At 37.8% G+C, this 17,128-nt stretch overlaps 1 protein-coding gene and 1 pseudogene across 5 annotated transcripts; both read left to right on the forward strand.

The window, feature by feature from the left end:
• The first annotated feature begins 1,156 nt into the window (after nt 1-1,156).
• LOC103319106 (mitogen-activated protein kinase kinase kinase 1-like) lies at nt 1,157-7,031 on the forward strand. 4 transcript variants are annotated; one of them, XM_016792436.2, is made up of 8 exons: nt 1,161-2,297; nt 2,858-2,942; nt 3,581-3,643; nt 4,016-4,246; nt 4,395-4,454; nt 5,235-5,345; nt 6,119-6,362; nt 6,748-7,031. In XM_016792436.2, the coding sequence occupies exons 1-7, from the start codon at nt 1,399-1,401 to the stop codon at nt 6,341-6,343; spliced, it is 1,674 nt and encodes a 557-aa protein (XP_016647922.2). In that variant the 5' UTR covers nt 1,161-1,398; the 3' UTR covers nt 6,344-6,362; nt 6,748-7,031. The 4 variants fall into 4 exon arrangements, with proteins under 4 accessions (XP_088902673.1, XP_088902672.1, XP_016647922.2 ...); XM_089046547.1 differs by lacking the exon at nt 6,748-7,031 and having other exon boundaries at nt 1,157-2,297; nt 4,395-4,474; nt 6,119-6,258; XM_089046545.1 differs by having other exon boundaries at nt 6,119-7,031.
• A 1,583-nt stretch (nt 7,032-8,614) lies between these two features.
• Nucleotides 8,615-16,168, forward strand: LOC107880239 (disease resistance-like protein DSC1; annotated as a pseudogene). The gene is made up of 8 exons (XR_016124370.1): nt 8,615-9,418; nt 9,704-10,814; nt 11,211-11,483; nt 11,565-12,422; nt 12,972-13,238; nt 13,290-14,328; nt 14,884-15,730; nt 15,810-16,168. The product of XR_016124370.1 is annotated as a disease resistance-like protein DSC1 (transcript).
• Nucleotides 16,169-17,128: the final 960 nt, after the last annotated feature.

Genomic DNA, 17,128 nt, shown 5'->3' on the forward strand with positions numbered 1-17,128 from the left:
CAAAATTATCAATGGTTTCACATACCCAAATCACTTAACCATTTTTTCTTCTCGCTTTCTCCGGTGACTACCGACAATAATGCATGTTGTGCTCAAAGTGGTACTATATGCTAAAAGTAGTACTCCACCAAATTTTGAATTGTTTTTACTGCCTCTCCCCCCAGAGGCGGCCCATGGGGTGTGCGAGGTGTGTGACCACACAGGGCCCCCAAAATTTAGGGGCCTCCAAATTTTTCCAAGTCAACCCATTAAATTAACTAAAACTTGAAAATAAAAATGAAATATTAAATATTACCCCACAATACCACATGCAAGGCACTAAAACCAAAACCAAAATTGAATTGAATATTAATTATCAACAAATTCTACGACTTAGAGAGTAGAGGCCCTAATTTAATTCATTTTCCTCTTCCCAACTCTTACGCTGCAACTCTTCTTTTTATTTATTTATTATGGTTTGAAACCTGTGTTTTCCTCTTCCCAACTCTTAAGCTGCAAAACCATTCTAATATTCTTTTCTCTTTCAGTAAGTCTTTCTCACTCTCCTCCATCAAAATAAAGCCATTTCTCTTCAGTACTAGTGTACCACCCTCTTCCATCAAATTTTGGATTGTAAAAACCCAAGCTTTAGCCATTTCCCCAAAATCACAGTTCTTTTCTCCCTCCTTTATTCACATGAGAATTCACCAAGCATTGAAATTGGAAAATCAATTTATCAGCTATGTGATTTGGAAGGGTGACTAAAGAAATTTTTCTGGAAAACTCTTTCCGAATGTGTTCTTCCCGTGTCAGAAATTTTTGTTTCTATATGAAATTTTTTTTCCTACTTATATATATAGGGCCTCGACATTCATATTTGCACAGGACTTCCAAAATCAATGGACCGGCTCTGTCTCCCCCTCACCTTTGCAAGTTTTTGTGGTTGCTATGCTAAAAGTGGTACATTACCAGATTTTGAATTGTTTTTACTGCATCTCACCAGTTTCTGCTATAGAACATTAGTGAAACTTTGTGCTCAACGTGACAGAACACGAATTTGAATTGTTTTGCTATATTCATCAATACCGTCATGCGGTCATCAATTCACAGCCCTTATAACAATTCAATAGTCATCAATTCAGAGTCTTTCATAGGATAGGCCTCCAAGGTGTGGCCAAGTGTCAACGTTTCAGCTCGTTGTCCGTTTCAACTTGTTCCAACTCTCTTTCTTTGTCTGTATACTGGATAGAAGTAGAACCGCGTACAGCGCCGATGCTATGAGTCTGTATATCAATGTCCACCACATGACACAAGCTAGAAGACAAAGCAACTGTCAAAAGCCACCCGCCTGACTCACCACCAAGCTCCTCTCATTTGAAACTTCAAGCTCGAAACTAAGTAGCCAAACAGAGCAGCACCATGGACGCCAAGCAATCGAAACGCCCGAAACCGAAGCTCGATCGCCGAAACGCCATGAGGAACATAGACTACGACGCCTCAACCTCCTCCTCTTCTTCTCCTTCTCCTTCTTCTTCTTCCTTCGGCCATGGCTCCCCCTCTATCAGAACTCGCTCTCTGGACCACTCACCTCTCTCTGACCACCAACCCAGCTTCCGCGTCAGAGGCATTGAGGGCGAATTCGACCTCATCTGCCGCAGCCTTGGGCTTTCCGGCCCCGAAGACTTCTCCATCCCAATCGCAGCCTGGGAGGCCCAGCGAGCTCGCTCTTCTTCCTCCCACTTCCCACCTCGCTCTCGCCTCCGCCATGAAAGCCATCTTGAATTGCCAGACAGAGCGGAAAGCGGCGCCGTTTTGGAGAAATCCGAAGTTAGGGTTAGGCTAGACAATGAAATTAGAGCTTCGAATTCGGCGAAGTTTGGGGGAAATGCCAGAAAGGGTGGTGGTAGTGGAGGAATTAAAGGTCTGCGCCCGCCTCCGGTTGTATTGAAATTTTTTTCTCCTCAAGACCATATTGGTGTAGCAGATTCGCCCATTCGTGTTGGTGATGTGAGGTATTCGGATGAAGAAGAGGACCTTGTAAATGAAGCAAATGGTGAGAGGGAAGTGATAGATGAAGCGAGTTTTGGAAAGGGCAATGATTTGTCTGATGATTCTTTGTCATCTGGCTTATCTCCATCCAATAATGAAAATGAAAATGAAAGTGTTGGTTTTGATGCTACTTCTAGAGCAAAGCTGGAGCCAATCCATAGTATTTTTTCGCCAAATGGGAAATTCAGACGCAGTGTTTCGTCATCGTGGCAAAAGGGTCACCGTTTGGGAAGTGGTTCGTATGGAACTGTGTACGAAGGCTTTACTGAGTAAGCGATAGTTTCCTGCATCCCTTTACACAAAATATTTTTACTCCAAGTAAAACTTGTGCAAGTGTTGCTCAGTTTTTTTTTGTTTAAATTCTAATTCTTATGCCTGTGTTATTAGTGATTAGCATTATGTTAAATTTGTCTGAATATACCTCATTCTGAACAAGACTTTGAATGTTGAAAAGAAAAACGGGAAAGAAAAGAAATAACTATACTTTGGTAGGGGACTAGGAATCTGTTGAAGAGTTTAATGAATAGAAACGTGGGGCATTATCACTATAACCTTTCTTTTTCTTTTTTTTTCTCTTTTTGGTGCTAGGGAGATAATGACTACCACTTTCGTGAAAAATGGGACAACCATTCATGGCTATATGATTTCATTTCTAATTCTATAGTTTCTCACATTACTGCTCATCCGTTCATGCATTTGTTGTTTCTTAATCATTCATGCATATCCCTGAAAATATTGTTCCATAAAATTAACATGTTGGTCTTAGATAACTTTTTAAGTTCTCGCTCTCTCTGTTTCTCTCATGCTTCATTTATATATTATCTTGCAGTGATGGATTCTTTTTTGCTGTAAAGGAGGTTTCTTTACTGGATCAAGGAAGCCATGGCAAGCAGAGCCTTATCCAACTTGAGCAGGTGTAAAGAAAGAGTCTTATTCTGATTTGTCCTAGTTTAATTACTAAATACTATCTTTTATTCTTTACTTTATTTTATTTATTCTATCTTGGCAAGCTTGGACTCGATATCTGCTGGGACCTCATCTTGGGATGGGCATGGGGCGTTTCACAGTTGGGTTACATTTCTGCAACTCCCCTCTCCCTGCTTCAGAGCAAGCCCCCACTCTCTCGTGCAATCTCACCCCATGTATTTACCCCCTGCTACGCCATACCCTTCCCTGCTCTTTCCTCTTGAGTCTTGGACCATATGTCTTGATCTTAAAATCTATTGAATATTAACCCAAATACCCAATGAAATGTTTTATACACACACACACACACACACATGTTTGTACAGAACCGTTCAGGTGTGGACAGACCATTTCAACAGCAGTTGTTGGCCTCTGCTTTCCCCATCCCATGTCTGTTTCTGAATTTTAAGTTTTTAACCCGTTCCATCCTTCATAAATGGGTCCAAACCAAAGGCACATGTTAATGCTAAATGATTAAAGCTTTACACAGCTGCGTACATTTGTTTTCTCTTTTGTAGATGCTATTGTGGGCATTTTCCTAGATGCCTTAAAATTCTTTCTTCTAATACCCTGATTCTTGGTACAGGAGATTCATCTTTTGAGTCAGTTTGAACATGACAACATAGTTCAATATCTTGGCACAGACAAGGTATGCTACTTCCTTTCTTGGTTTTCATTTCTATTTAGATCTTTATGTAGTTGGAAGCATAACTTTTTACTCATTATGCTTTTTCTTGACTCTTTTATGTCCTTTTGGGAATGAGGACGAGTTTTCATTTAACATTTTTTTTTATATACTGTAGTTAGTACATAGGCATTTATATGTGCATGTGTGTACATATATTTGTAGAACCATAAAACAAACAATTAAAGAAATGCTAGACCAATGCGACTACCCAAGCTGCAATCATGTGACAAAACAGCTTTTAGACTAGCTCGCTGTATTTCAAGGTTAATTTAACATTCATTTATTGGACTCTATTGTTTTGTACACTAATTGGTCAAATTAATATTATTTCAGGATGAAACTAAGCTCTATATCTTCCTTGAGCTTGTAACAAAAGGCTCACTTGCAAATCTCTATGAAAAGTATCTGTTGAGGGATTCTCAAGTTTCTGTGTTCACAAGGCAGATTTTGAGTGGGTTGACATATCTTCATGATCGTAATGTGATTCACAGGGATATCAAATGTGCTAATATATTGGTGGATGCAAGTGGATCTGTGAAACTTGCAGACTTTGGGTTAGCCAAGGTCAAATCTCTAATGCTCTCTCTCTCTCTCTCTCTCTCTCTCTCTCACACACACACACACACACATAGAATTTATATTTTATTTTAATAAAAAAATTCATAGAATTTCTAATGCTAAACCATTATACTCTGGCCTTTTGTTTTCCTAGGCAACCAAATTGAATGACGTGAAATCCTGCAAAGGGACTGCTTATTGGATGGCTCCGGAGGTTTGCCTCCTCTCTTTACAGTAAATATCTTATAGAAACAGATACATTTCTCACTTCAGCTGAATAAAATGTTGATAAGTCTGACCATCGCTACGTGTCCTGCCAAATACATTAAGTAGAGAAACAAATATGTTTTGCCCTTTGTGCAGACTGTTTTCTCCTCATTTGCTACTTCTTATATTTATAATATGTATGTATGTAATCTTTTTCAACTTTTTTATCCTTAGTTTCTTGGACCAATTTTTTACGTTTTTGATGATTCTACAATCTCTTTACTACATTTTTTTAAAAAAAAATATAAAAGAGAAGTTTTATTTCATAAAAAACCATACAAGGTGGACAAGTAATCCACCAATAACAGGAAGAAATAGTAAAACGAGTACAATCTCTCTACTACTTGGTGCTTTTGTTTCGTCGGATGTGTTAGATTTCGTTGAAAAAAAAAAAACAAGTGTATCTGGACAAGTAAAAAAGAAAATTTCGGTTAAACTATCTTTTGGTAGGACAAATTTGTCTTTTACATTATTTTATGATTAGGCTCTTTTGAATTAAAATTAGTATTTATCTGTAATTGTTGCATTACTCTTTTACCTTAATCCACATCATTTGCCTGGTAAAAGAAACTTAATTCACATCTTTTTTTTTTCTTTTTTCTTTTTGTTCTCTGATAAAGTTAATTCTCAGTTGCAATCCTATAATTGGGCATAGGTTAGTCCAAGCATGCTTGTCTGTATAATTGGTTTTGGGTTAACCCGTTAACCAGTAAGCTGTAAATTGTAGGTTGTTAATCAAAAGAATCGTGGCTATGGGCTTGCAGCTGACATATGGAGCCTTGGATGTGCTGTGTTAGAGATGTTAACCCGTCAGCCTCCATACTCTCACCTGGAAGGCGTATGTTCAACACTTCTGTATATAAAATGCTAAGCTTCTACCTTTTCTTAGGATAAGAAACACATACTCGTATTAAATAGAAAGAAAGAAAAGTTAGAAGAAAGATGAACATTTTGACAAAGTTCCCACATCCCCCACCTTATTTTCAGACATGGAATCCAACCCTGCATACCACCCATCGCCCACCATGTGATTTTGTGCAGATCATCTTCACTTGCACTCAACCTCAGCACTGGACCTAACAACATTTTTCACTCTTCCATGCAACTAGATTACCATCAATGAAATCCTACCTCTGAAAGCTGCTACTTTCACCAACTACTATAATCAGATCACAAAGAAGGCCCAATTTCCCCCATGCCTAGAAAATTCCTTAATCGTGACCCCTTTTTCACCCCTTCTAAAACCTGAATCCAGAGGTTTCTTCTCAGCAATCAGTTAGTCTTTAGAAAACCTTATAAAATTGATGACATAATGTTCTAATGCTAGTTGTGGGAAAGAGGAAGTGAAGGGAAGAGAGAAGAGAGGAAAAGTTGCAATGGGAAAATTAGGGTTAATATTCTTAATCAATTTGAAACATTAGAGAAGTCCAAGACATATGTTGAAATTATAAAATAACAACCAAAAATGTCGTACTGATTTGTTAAAATGGTATATTCTAGAAGAAAAAACAGAGTCAGTCATATGAAAGACATGATAGATCCCTAGATTATCCCTTGTGGAGTTGTTTTTGAAATCTGAGAAAAATCATATTCTTGTCTGTTGATTGGCAGATGCAAGCATTATTTCAGATTGGCAGGGGTGAACCTCCTCCAGTTCCTGATTCGCTATCAACGGATGCACGAGATTTCATTTTCAAATGTTTACAAGTTAACCCTTATAATCGACCTACTGCAGCTCAGCTATTGAACCATCCTTTTGTTAAAAGGTCGCCCCAAACTTCCTCTGGCCCTGCTTCTCCTCATGCAACAGCTTACGTTCGTGAACACTTTCGATAACCTTCAGTGCTATGATAAGGTAATATAGAAACTAATCTGGCAAGTTTACTACCCTTCTTACATGCTGACAGCGGTATCCATACATGTCAAGCCATATTGGAACATTAGATTCCACAAAAGTATTTTGGGGAGGAGGGGATATGCTTCCAATATGCTCACGAATATGTGAGAATGGCCATTGATTTACGAATCAAAGGAAAGCATCTCGCGGTCCTGTTTTGTATCTCTGCATTGTAGCGACTTGCTTGCCAGGAAAAAAAAAAAAAAAAAACTCATCTAAGGAACCGATGCCCACATTAGTATTGACTGAACTGGTTGGTCCACATCTACTGCTGTTGATTTTCTTCTTATGCCAGCTTCTGTGATATTGAGACGGTTACTGAATAACATAATGCTTTAATTAGATGACAATGTTGGGCAAACGAAACTGATCCTGAATGTTTGAACGGGATTTATGCGGGGCAGTGAATGTTGCAGGCATATCAATGTTACTTGCAGAATATATGGCCTGTGAATTTGTGAAGAATCAAAGTTGTGCTACAAGATTGTTACCTTGTTTGTGGAGGCGTTGAACGGCATCAAAACGAAACATGGTCAAGCATATTTTCTTGTACATTATTGACTTGCTGTAAATTGGTTTTTTTTATTTTACCAAGCAATAAAATTGTAGGTCCCGTGTTAAGGAAAAGCATTTGGGAAAAAAAAATCAGAAAGGAAATAGAGGTGTATAATGAGTAGGACCGTGGGTGGTGAAGTTCATTCCTTAACCCTGGGAAGAAAGGCCTAGCCGAAGGATATGCTTTTATGTCAGAGGAGGTTATCAAAGATGAGCGTTTACAGCCAGGAGGGCCATAACCTGCTTCAATAGGTCACTGAAAGGTGATATAGAATTTCCCTGTTAAAGGAGTTGGTAGAGAATGAGCAAGTCAAGCAATATTTGCACGGAGCTTCAATGTTGAGGGATTATGATGAGTGTGTTATGTCCAACAGTACAATAATAACTCTGTACTTGATTGGACGGCTTTTAAAGACCCCTCATTATAAACCTCAATATTATCCCTCATTGTAGCCTCCGGGATATTTGCATTTTTGGGCCCAATGGCTTAATCCCATGATTTGATTCTGGCCCATTTTAAAAAGGTAAATAGTACGAAACTGTTAATGGATGTTATTATTTGAAGTGTTACTGTATATACATGTTATAATATAAGTGAATTGGTTATATCACGTGATGATACACAATATAAAAATTACTTAATTGTATACATCTTTTCTCATATAACACATAACTAAATTATTTTTGAAGAACGAACATAACTATCGGACATTTTTTTTAATCAATAAGGAAGGGAATAATTGAAAGTTCGTACGAGCCTCTCAATCATTAACTATTGAATACGTATTGTTGCTCCACATTTATTAAAACCTAGCTAATTCTCATTTTGGTGAGAAATATGTATATGTATGTCAAACATGCATGTTGCTTTTGTGTTTCCTCTCAATATATACGTCACATTTGGAATAAACATCCAGGGAAGCTCCATGTATTGGATGGTGTGGATTGGAATTCTCAAAACTACTCATAACATATTTTGTTAGAGTACAACATATAAGTGAAACCCACTTGAATTTGTTCATAACATTAATCCAGTCATGAAATTGTACAATCGGGATAAAGCTAATTCATAATAAGGGAGCGCACACACAAACACTCTCTCTCTCTCTCTCTCTCTCTCTCTCAATAAAATATTTCATACAACTGCATTATTTGTATCTATATCAACTTTTCAATAGAAATCTAATGCATTATTTTTTCATTTAGAAAACTAGTAGTAGATTAGGTGGTTACAATAAATTTGTAATCTTTTTACACAAGGTATGTCTTCATTTTGAGTTATTTACACTAACACCTCCTGAGATTTTCAGTTTTTTCACAAAACTCCTTGAGGTTTTAGAAATTACAAGAACACTCATTGACGTTTTAAATTGTTTTCACAAAACTCCTTTTTATTGATTTTTCATCAAAATATTGATGATTTTATACAAAAAAAATTCTCCAAATGACAAAGTTGGCCTTTAAGATTAAATTGCATATACTTCATTGAGGTTAATTTTATCATTTGTATAAGTTGTTTTTTTAATAATTAAAATCATCAATTTTTATATAAAAAATCAACGAAAAGAGATTTTGTGAAAACATACCGAAACAAGACTTCTGTTTTTCTTCTTCTTTTTTTCTTTTTCTTTTTTAATTGGACATTGTGCTCGTCTCTTCCCGCTCTTTTCATACCTCTTTCCCCTAAGCTTCTTTGAATTTTCCTGACCTTCAATCTTAGCCGTCCAGCAGATCGCGTAGCCAACAGCCACAGAAAGTGGAGACAGTGACCCCTGGTTTTGGTTAACCTCTGTCTACACACATATTCATCTGCTGGTCAAGGCCAAACCACTCCCCAGAAAAAAATAATTAATTGTGAAATAACTTCTTCTGCTCAAGTCGGATCGGAAGGCCAACTTGTGCATAATTTGTAGTTGGTCTGATCTGAACCAGTATCAATTAATGGATGCCAGGAAAGCCCATAAAGCCTCCTCTTCATCCTCACCATCCTCTTCATCAAAACGTTGGGAGTACCAAGTGTTCTTGAGCTTCAGAGGTGAAGACACACGCAAGGGCTTCACAGGCCACCTCCACGCCGCATTATCTAATGCCGGAATCCGCTCCTTTCTTGACGACAACGAGCTAGAAAGAGCGGAATTTATAAAAACCCAACTGGAGCAGGCAATCGACAAATCCATGATCTCCATAATTGTCTTCTCCCAGCGTTATGCCGATTCCAGTTGGTGTCTTGACGAGCTGGTGAAGATCATGGAGTGTAGAGAACGATTGGGGCAACAGGTAATTCCATTGTTCTATAATGTTGAGGCTTCAGATGTCCGGAAACAGACTGGTAGTTTTGCAGAAGCTTTTGAGAAACATGAAGCGGGCAAACATGAGAAAGAAAAGGTACAGCGATGGAGGAATGCTCTCAGTCAAGCAGCAGATTTGTGTGGGGAAGATCTTAAAAATGCTGACAATGGGTAATTACTAATATCTTGTTCCTTGGATTATCATCTCCTTACTTGACAACCATATGTTTTCTGTCCTTTTTGTTTTTGTTTTTGTTTTTCCAACTATGTTTTCTTTTTTACTTTGAACTTTGGTGTTTGTTTGTTTGGTTTGGTTTGGTTTGATAATGTAAGATCCATTTATCATTTGATGTTAAATCCCAATCTTAATTGTTAATTATATCTTAATTCTAAATTATTAAGTTAGGGATTCAATTTAACCTTGTAGTTTGTTCTGCTTCTGTGTTTAATTGCCAGGCATGAAGCAAAGTTTATCGAGAAAATTCTTGGGGTGGTTAATAACTTGGTGAACAGAAAACACCAATTATACATCGAACACCTTGTTGGAATTACTTCTCGGATGGAGGTTTTGAGTAATCACTTGGATATCAAAAATTCAGGTTCTAAGGATGTTCGCATGATTGGTATTTTGGGGATGGGCGGCATTGGAAAAACAACGCTTGCCAAAGCCATTTATAACAAATTTGTAGGTAGCTTTGAAGGTGGGAGTTTCCTTGCAAACGTGAGGGAAGTCCAACGCAGTAATGGTCTGGTTGGTTTGCAAAAACAACTTCTGAATGATATCTTGAAAAGCGAGGGCATAATGGTTGGTTCTGTTGATGAAGGGATCACTGTGATACAAGAAAGACTTTGCTGTAAAAGAGCACTTGTCATAATTGACGATGCAGATGATCTACAGCAACTAAAAGCAATAGCTGGAGCTCGTGATTGGTTTGGTCCTGGAAGTAGAATTGTCATTACAACAAGAAATAAACATTTGCTAAAGCAAGGTGAAGTGGATAGCACATATATGGCTCAAGAGATGGATGAGGAAGAAGCTCTAGAGCTCTTTAGTAGGCATGCCTTCAAAAGAGATTATCCTGATCAAGAATACCTTGACCTCTCAAAACGTGTAATTCGTTACTGTCAAGGCTTGCCACTAGCACTTCGAGTTGTAGGGTCTTTTCTGATTGAAAGACCCATAGCGGAGTGGAAAAGCCATTTGGAGAAATTGCAAATAAGTCCTCCTGATGGAGAAATTCAAGAAGTACTCAGAATAAGCTTTGATGGGCTACCTGATCGGGAAAAGAGAGAGATATTCCTTGATATATCTTGTTTCTTTATAGGAATGGACAGGGACTATGTAACACAAATATTAGATGGATGTGGCTTTTTTCCAACGATAGGAATCAGTGTCCTCATTGAACGGTGCCTTGTAACTGTTGGTGAGGAAAACGAGCTGATGATGCATGATTTGCTTCGAGACTTGGGAAGAGATATCGTTTATGAAAATGCCCATGGCCGCCCAGAAAAATTTAGTAGATTGTGGAAACGTGAAGAGATAACAAATGTATTGAGCGATGAATCTGTAAGTACTTTCCCAATGCATCATGCAAGAGAAGCATATGTATCCCGTGTCCATAATAAATTAAAATGTCCTTTTCCATTTCTTTATTTTTTTTGTTTAGTACAAGCGCTAAATCAAAATAAAAGAGGGAGTTCTCACACATCCACACTACCAAGGTGTCATATGAATTTGAACCTGAGACTTTAGTCTACAAGTTTAGATCATTTTTCACTTCACTAGACCCCGTTGATCAAAGCTCAATTAGGCATAACCAACAAAAAATATGTGCTTTGATTGCAAACACAAACTATAGGGCGTAACATGGTCCAATACTATTAATTATACCTTTTGGTTAATACATACACGGATTTTCATGTTTGTAAATCATTTTTCTAACTCGGTATCTTTTGTTAACAGGGAACTAAAAAAATTGAAGGAGTTGCTCTAGATGGCTCTTACAGGGCTAGATTCAGTGCACAAGCATTTACCAAGATGAAAAAACTGAGGTTACTCCACCTCAGCGGAGTAGAGCTCACTGGAGAGTACAAAGATTTTCCCAAAAAGTTAATATGGTTGTGCTGGCATTATTTTCATTTAGAGTCCATACCAGATGACTTTCCTGTGCAACCAGAACTAGTTGCTTTAGACCTGCAGTATAGCAACCTCAAAATAGTTTGGAAGGATTGCAAGGTATAATAATCTCAACCTTATATTTTGGTTTAATTCCTTTTGGATTTAAATTTCCGTTCTAATTTTGTTTTTGTGTAACAGTTGCATCAGAATTTGAAAATCCTTAATCTCAGTCATTCCCGTGAGCTAACAAAATCACCAGACTTTTCAAAACTCCCAAATCTCAAGGAATTGATATTGGAAGGCTGTGAGAGTTTGTCTGAGGTTCACTCATCCATCGGGGATCTCGGAAGACTTTCTTTGGTAAATCTTGAAGGCTGCATAAGCCTAGAGGATCTCCCACTGAATTTCTATAAATCCAAGTCTGTTGAAACTCTTATACTTAATGATTGTTCAAGTTTTGAAAAGTTGGCTGAGGGCTTAGGGGACATGGTATCGTTGACAACTCTGAAAGCAGATTACACAGCCATCAGACAAATTCCATCTTCCATATTAAAATTGAAGAAACTGAAAGCTTTATCTTTATGTCGTGTGAATGGGTCGCCATCAACAAATCTTTTGCCTCATTCGTTGCAAAGTTTAAGCTCTTTAAGAGAATTAGGTCTTGCAGACTGGAGTTTAACCGATGATGCATTCCCCAAGGATCTCGGTAGCCTAATTTCCTTAGAAAGGTTAGATCTTGCACGCAATGACTTTTGCAGCCTACCAAGCCTCAGTCGTCTTTCACAGCTTCAAGATTTGTTTTTAAATTGGTGCGAAAATCTTCGTGCAATCCCAGATTTACCAACAAATTTGAAAGTCCTACGAGCAGGTGGCTGCATTGCATTGGAAAAAATGCCAGATTTTTCAGAAATGTCAAATATAAGAGAATTGTATCTAAGTGATTCGGGCAAACTCACTGAAATTCCAGGCCTGGATAAGTCATTAAACTCCATGACAAGGATTCATATGGAAAAGTGCACTAATCTCACTGCCGATTTTAGGAAGAACATCCTCCAGGTCAGTCCTTCTCTATCTCTCTCTCATACATCTTTCTCTTTCTATCTGTTAGTTTAAGAGAAAAGAGGTTTAGAGAATGGTTGGTAGTGTTTATGACAATAGCTTAATTTGGAATGGAAAACTTTTCAAAGACGAACAAGGTAGTTTTTATTCTATTGATTGAGGTAGGAAAGGTTCAAGGCTTTAATACTTGAGTTTGATGATTGCATTAATTGGACAGCTGTAGTTTTCCAGCTTACATTTTTGTATAGGCATCAAGCCTATATATAGGAGACTTAACCGACAGTAGCTTAGTCGGTGAGATTAGCTCTTTGAATATTTTATATTATAGCACACTTTGATCTCTCAGATTTTTTGTATTCACCGACTTTGTTAAGTCGGTTTGCACATTCATTAAAATTCTAGACTTTTCTATATCATTCAAGACTTTTGTATACTATTTAAGGGACAAGTGTGCATTACTTTTTAATATTGTCTCATACAACGCACATGTACACATGCATGCATAAGAATGTATTTCTTATAGAAATTTGGCTCTACATGGTATAGGGATGGACTTCTTGCGGATATGGTGGCATTTTTCTCAGTGGAAATGATATTCCTGATTGGTTCGACTATGTCCATGACGATGATATTGTGTATTTCACTGTGCCTCAAAGTGTTGGTCGTAATTTGGAAGGGTTAACTTTGTCCTTCGCTTACTCTTCAGGCACCTTCAGTACCCGTTGTCATATTAGCATTAAAAACATGACCAAGGGTACGAGCTTGAAGCCGGATCATACCGATTGTGAAACGACGAGGATTGTGTACCCGATTGTGAAACGAGGATTGTGTACCCGATTGTAAACGACGAGATTGTCAATTGAGCTCGTCATTTGGCAGGGACAGTTATCAAATGACGAGCTCAAATTGCAAGAAGGTGATAAAGTCTTGATTGAAATAATAATAGTGGACAAATGGTTGAAGGTGAAGAAAACAGGTGTTAGTCTGGTATGGGACAAATTTATGAACGAAAATATGATTGATTACCATCTTTGTGCATATGAACGACGCCCATTTCTGGTCAATGATGTTGACATCATTGATGTTAACATAACAAAATCACCAGACTTATCAAAATTCCCAAATCTCGAGAAGCTGATATTGAAAGGTTGTGAGTACTTGTATAAGGTTCACTCATTCATCGGGCATCTTGAAAGACTTTCTTTGGTAAATCTTGAAGGCTGCATCGATCTAGTGGATCTCCCACTGAATTTCTATAAATCCAAGTCTATTGAAACTCTTATACTGAATGGTTGTTCAAGATTTGTAAAGTTGGCTGAGGGCTTAGGGGACATGGCATCATTGACAATTTTGAAAGCAGATGACACGTGCATCAGACAAATTCCATCTTCCATAGTAAAATTGAAGAAGTTGAGAATTTTATCTCTATGTGGTGAGAATTTTGAAATTCCATCTTTTACCCCTTTCGTTACATGGCTTAAACTCTTTAATAGAGTTATTATGTCTTGCAGGCTGCTGGTCGTCAACTGAGGATGCAATCCCTAAGGATCTATGTAGCCTAATTTCCTTAGAACATCTGCTTCTTGGAGAAAATGACTTTTGTAGCCTACCAAGTCTCGCTGGTCTTTCAAATCTCAAGGTCCTGTGTTTAAATGCATGCAGAGAACTTCTTGCAATCCCAGATTTACCAACCAATTTGTATGTTCTGAAAGCAAATGGCTGCCCAAAATTGGAAACGATTTCAGATTTTTCAAAAATGTCGAATATGAGAGAATTGTATCTAAGTGATTCGTTCAAACTCACTGAGGTTCCAGGCTTGGATAAGTCATTAAACTCCATGACAAGGATTCATATGGAAGGTTGCACCAATCTGACTGCCGATTTTAGGAACAGAATCCTACAGGTCTCTCTCTCTCTCTCTCTCTCTCTCTCACACACACACACACACAGATACATCTTTCTCTTTCTATCTGTTAGTTTAAGAGAAAAGAGGTTTAGAGAATGGTTGGTAGTGTTTAAGACAATAGCTTAATTTGGAATGGAAAACTTTTCAAAGACGAACAAGGTAGTTTTTATTCTATTGATTGAGGCTTTAATACTTGAGTTTGATGATTGCATTAATTGGACAGCTGTAGTTTTCCAGCTTACATTTTTGTATAGGCATCAAGCCTATATATAGGAGACTTAACCGACAGTAGCTTAGTCGGTGAGATTAGCTCTTTGAATATTTTATATTATAGCACACTTTGATCTCTCAGATTTTTTGTATTCACCGACTTTGTTAAGTCGGTTTGCACATTCATTAAAATTCTAGACTTTTCTATATCATTCAAGACTTTTGTATACTATTTAAGGTACAGGTGTGTATTACTTTTTAATGTTGTCTCATACAACGCACATGTACACATGCATGCATAAGAATGTATTTCTTATAGAAATTTGGCTCTACATGGTATAGGGATGGACTTCTTGCGGATATGGTGGCATTTTTCTTAGTGGAAATGATATTCCTGATTGGTTCCACTGTGTCCATGACGATGATATTGTGTATTTCACTGTGCCTCAAAGTGTTGGTCGTATTTTGAAAGGGTTAACTTTGTCCTTCGGTTTCTTTTCCTCTTCAGAAGAGTACAGTCTTGGTTTTCACATTAGCATTAAAAACATGACCAAGGGTACTGAGATTGAAGCCAGGATCATACCCGATTGTCCAACTGAGGGTTATTATCTTTGGCAGGGACAGTTATCAAATGACAAGCTCGAATTGCAAGACGGTGATAATGTCTTGATTGAAATAATAATAGTGGACAAATGGTTGAAGGTGAAGAAAACAGGTGTTAGTCTGGTATGGGACAAATTTATGAACGAAAATATGATTGATTACCATCTTTGTGAGTATGAACGACACCCATATCAAAATCTGGTCAATGATGATGACATCATTCATGTCGAATGTGATAATCACATAACAAAATCACCAGACTTTTCAAAATTCCCAAATCTTGAGAAGTTGATATTGAAAGGTTGTACGTGGTTGTATAAGATTCACTCATCCATCGGGGATCTTGGAAGACTTTCTTTGGTAAATCTTGAAGGCTGCACCTATCTAGATGATCTCCCACTGAATTTCTATAAATCAAAGTCTATTGAAACTCTTCTACTGAATGGTTGTCGGAGTTTTGAAAACTTGGCTGATGGCTTAGGGGACATGGTATCATTGACAATTTTGGAAGCAGATAAGACAGCCATCAGACAAATTCCATCTTCCATAGTAAAATTGAAGAAGTTGAGAATTTTATCTCTATGTGGTGAGAATTTTGAAATTCCATCTTTTATCCCTTTCGTTACATGCCTTAAACTCTTTAATAGAGTTATTATGTCTTGCAGGCTGCTGGTTAACTGAGCATGCAATCCCTAAGGATCTATGTAGCCTAATTTCCTTAGAAGATCTGCTTCTTGAAGAAAATAATTTTTGTAGCTTGCCAAGCCTCGCTAGTCTTTCAAAGCTCAAGGTCTTGTGTTTAAATGCATGCAGAGAACTTCTTGCAATCCCAGATTTACCAACCAATTTGTATGTTCTGAAAGCAATTGGCTGCCCAGAATTGGAAAAAATTCCAGATTTTTCAAAAATGTGGAATATGAGAGAATTGCATCTACGTGATTCGGTCAAACTCACTGAGGTTCCAGGCTTGGATAAGTCATTAAACTCCATGACAAGGATTCATATGGAAGGCTGCACTAACTGACCGATTTTAGGAACAAAATCCTGTCTCTCTCTCTCTCTCTCTCTCTCACACACACACACACACACACAAACACAAAGGCACAGCTGCAGATGCGGCCCATATATATAATGATATATCCATGCATGTATAAGAATGTCTTGCTTCTGGTGTGCAGAGATGGACTTCTTGCGGATTTGGTGGAATTTATTTGAATGGAATTTATGATATTCCTGAGTGGTTCAAAATCGTCAATGATGTGGACGGTATCTTCTTCTTTGAAGTTCCACAAAAAATCATGGGTCGTGATTTAAAAGGGTTGACTATATGCTTCGTTTACTCTTATTCTGTTTTTGGCCCAAAACTGGAAGATTCTGAAGGTCCTATTGGCATTATCGTTAGAAATCTTACCATAAAATCGCTTTGCGCACTGGATAGCATTTGACTCGGTAGAAACTTGCGGTAAACTGAAGACGATTATCTTTGGCAGGGACAATTGTCAAACGATGTGCTTTGTTTGCAAGGCGGGGACCGAGTCTGCATTCTTGTAAGGCCTGATGATGTTGATTTTGTGAGAGTGAAGAAGACAGGGGTTCATCTAGAATGGGACAAAGTCATGAAGGAAAATATGGATAATCCGGATCCTCATTTGTATGATTTGGAAACAAATCCGGATTTTTTCAGGGGAGTTGATGACTCGTTGGATCCTCATTTGTATGATTTGGGTTTAGGAAATCTACTTCAATGATTTGGTGATGACTCAAAAGAGAGAGCCGCGCAGAGACCACCACCTGTCCCAAGGCCCCACATGTCACATTCTAGTGCACTCTTCACTTTTGTAGGTAGCAGACACGTGTCAACATAAGCAGCAACATGCTTCACACCTCCTTCACACAAAATAAAATACTCATGGATGGATTGTAGAAAATAATTAGGGCAAAAGGTTGTGCCGATATTCTACGATGTGGAGGCTACGGATGTGAG

The sequence above is a fragment of the Prunus mume genome, linkage group LG2 (assembly GCF_029339155.1).
Source record: "Prunus mume cultivar Tortuosa linkage group LG2, ASM2933915v1, whole genome shotgun sequence".
Classification (NCBI taxonomy): Eukaryota; Viridiplantae; Streptophyta; class Magnoliopsida; order Rosales; family Rosaceae; genus Prunus; species Prunus mume.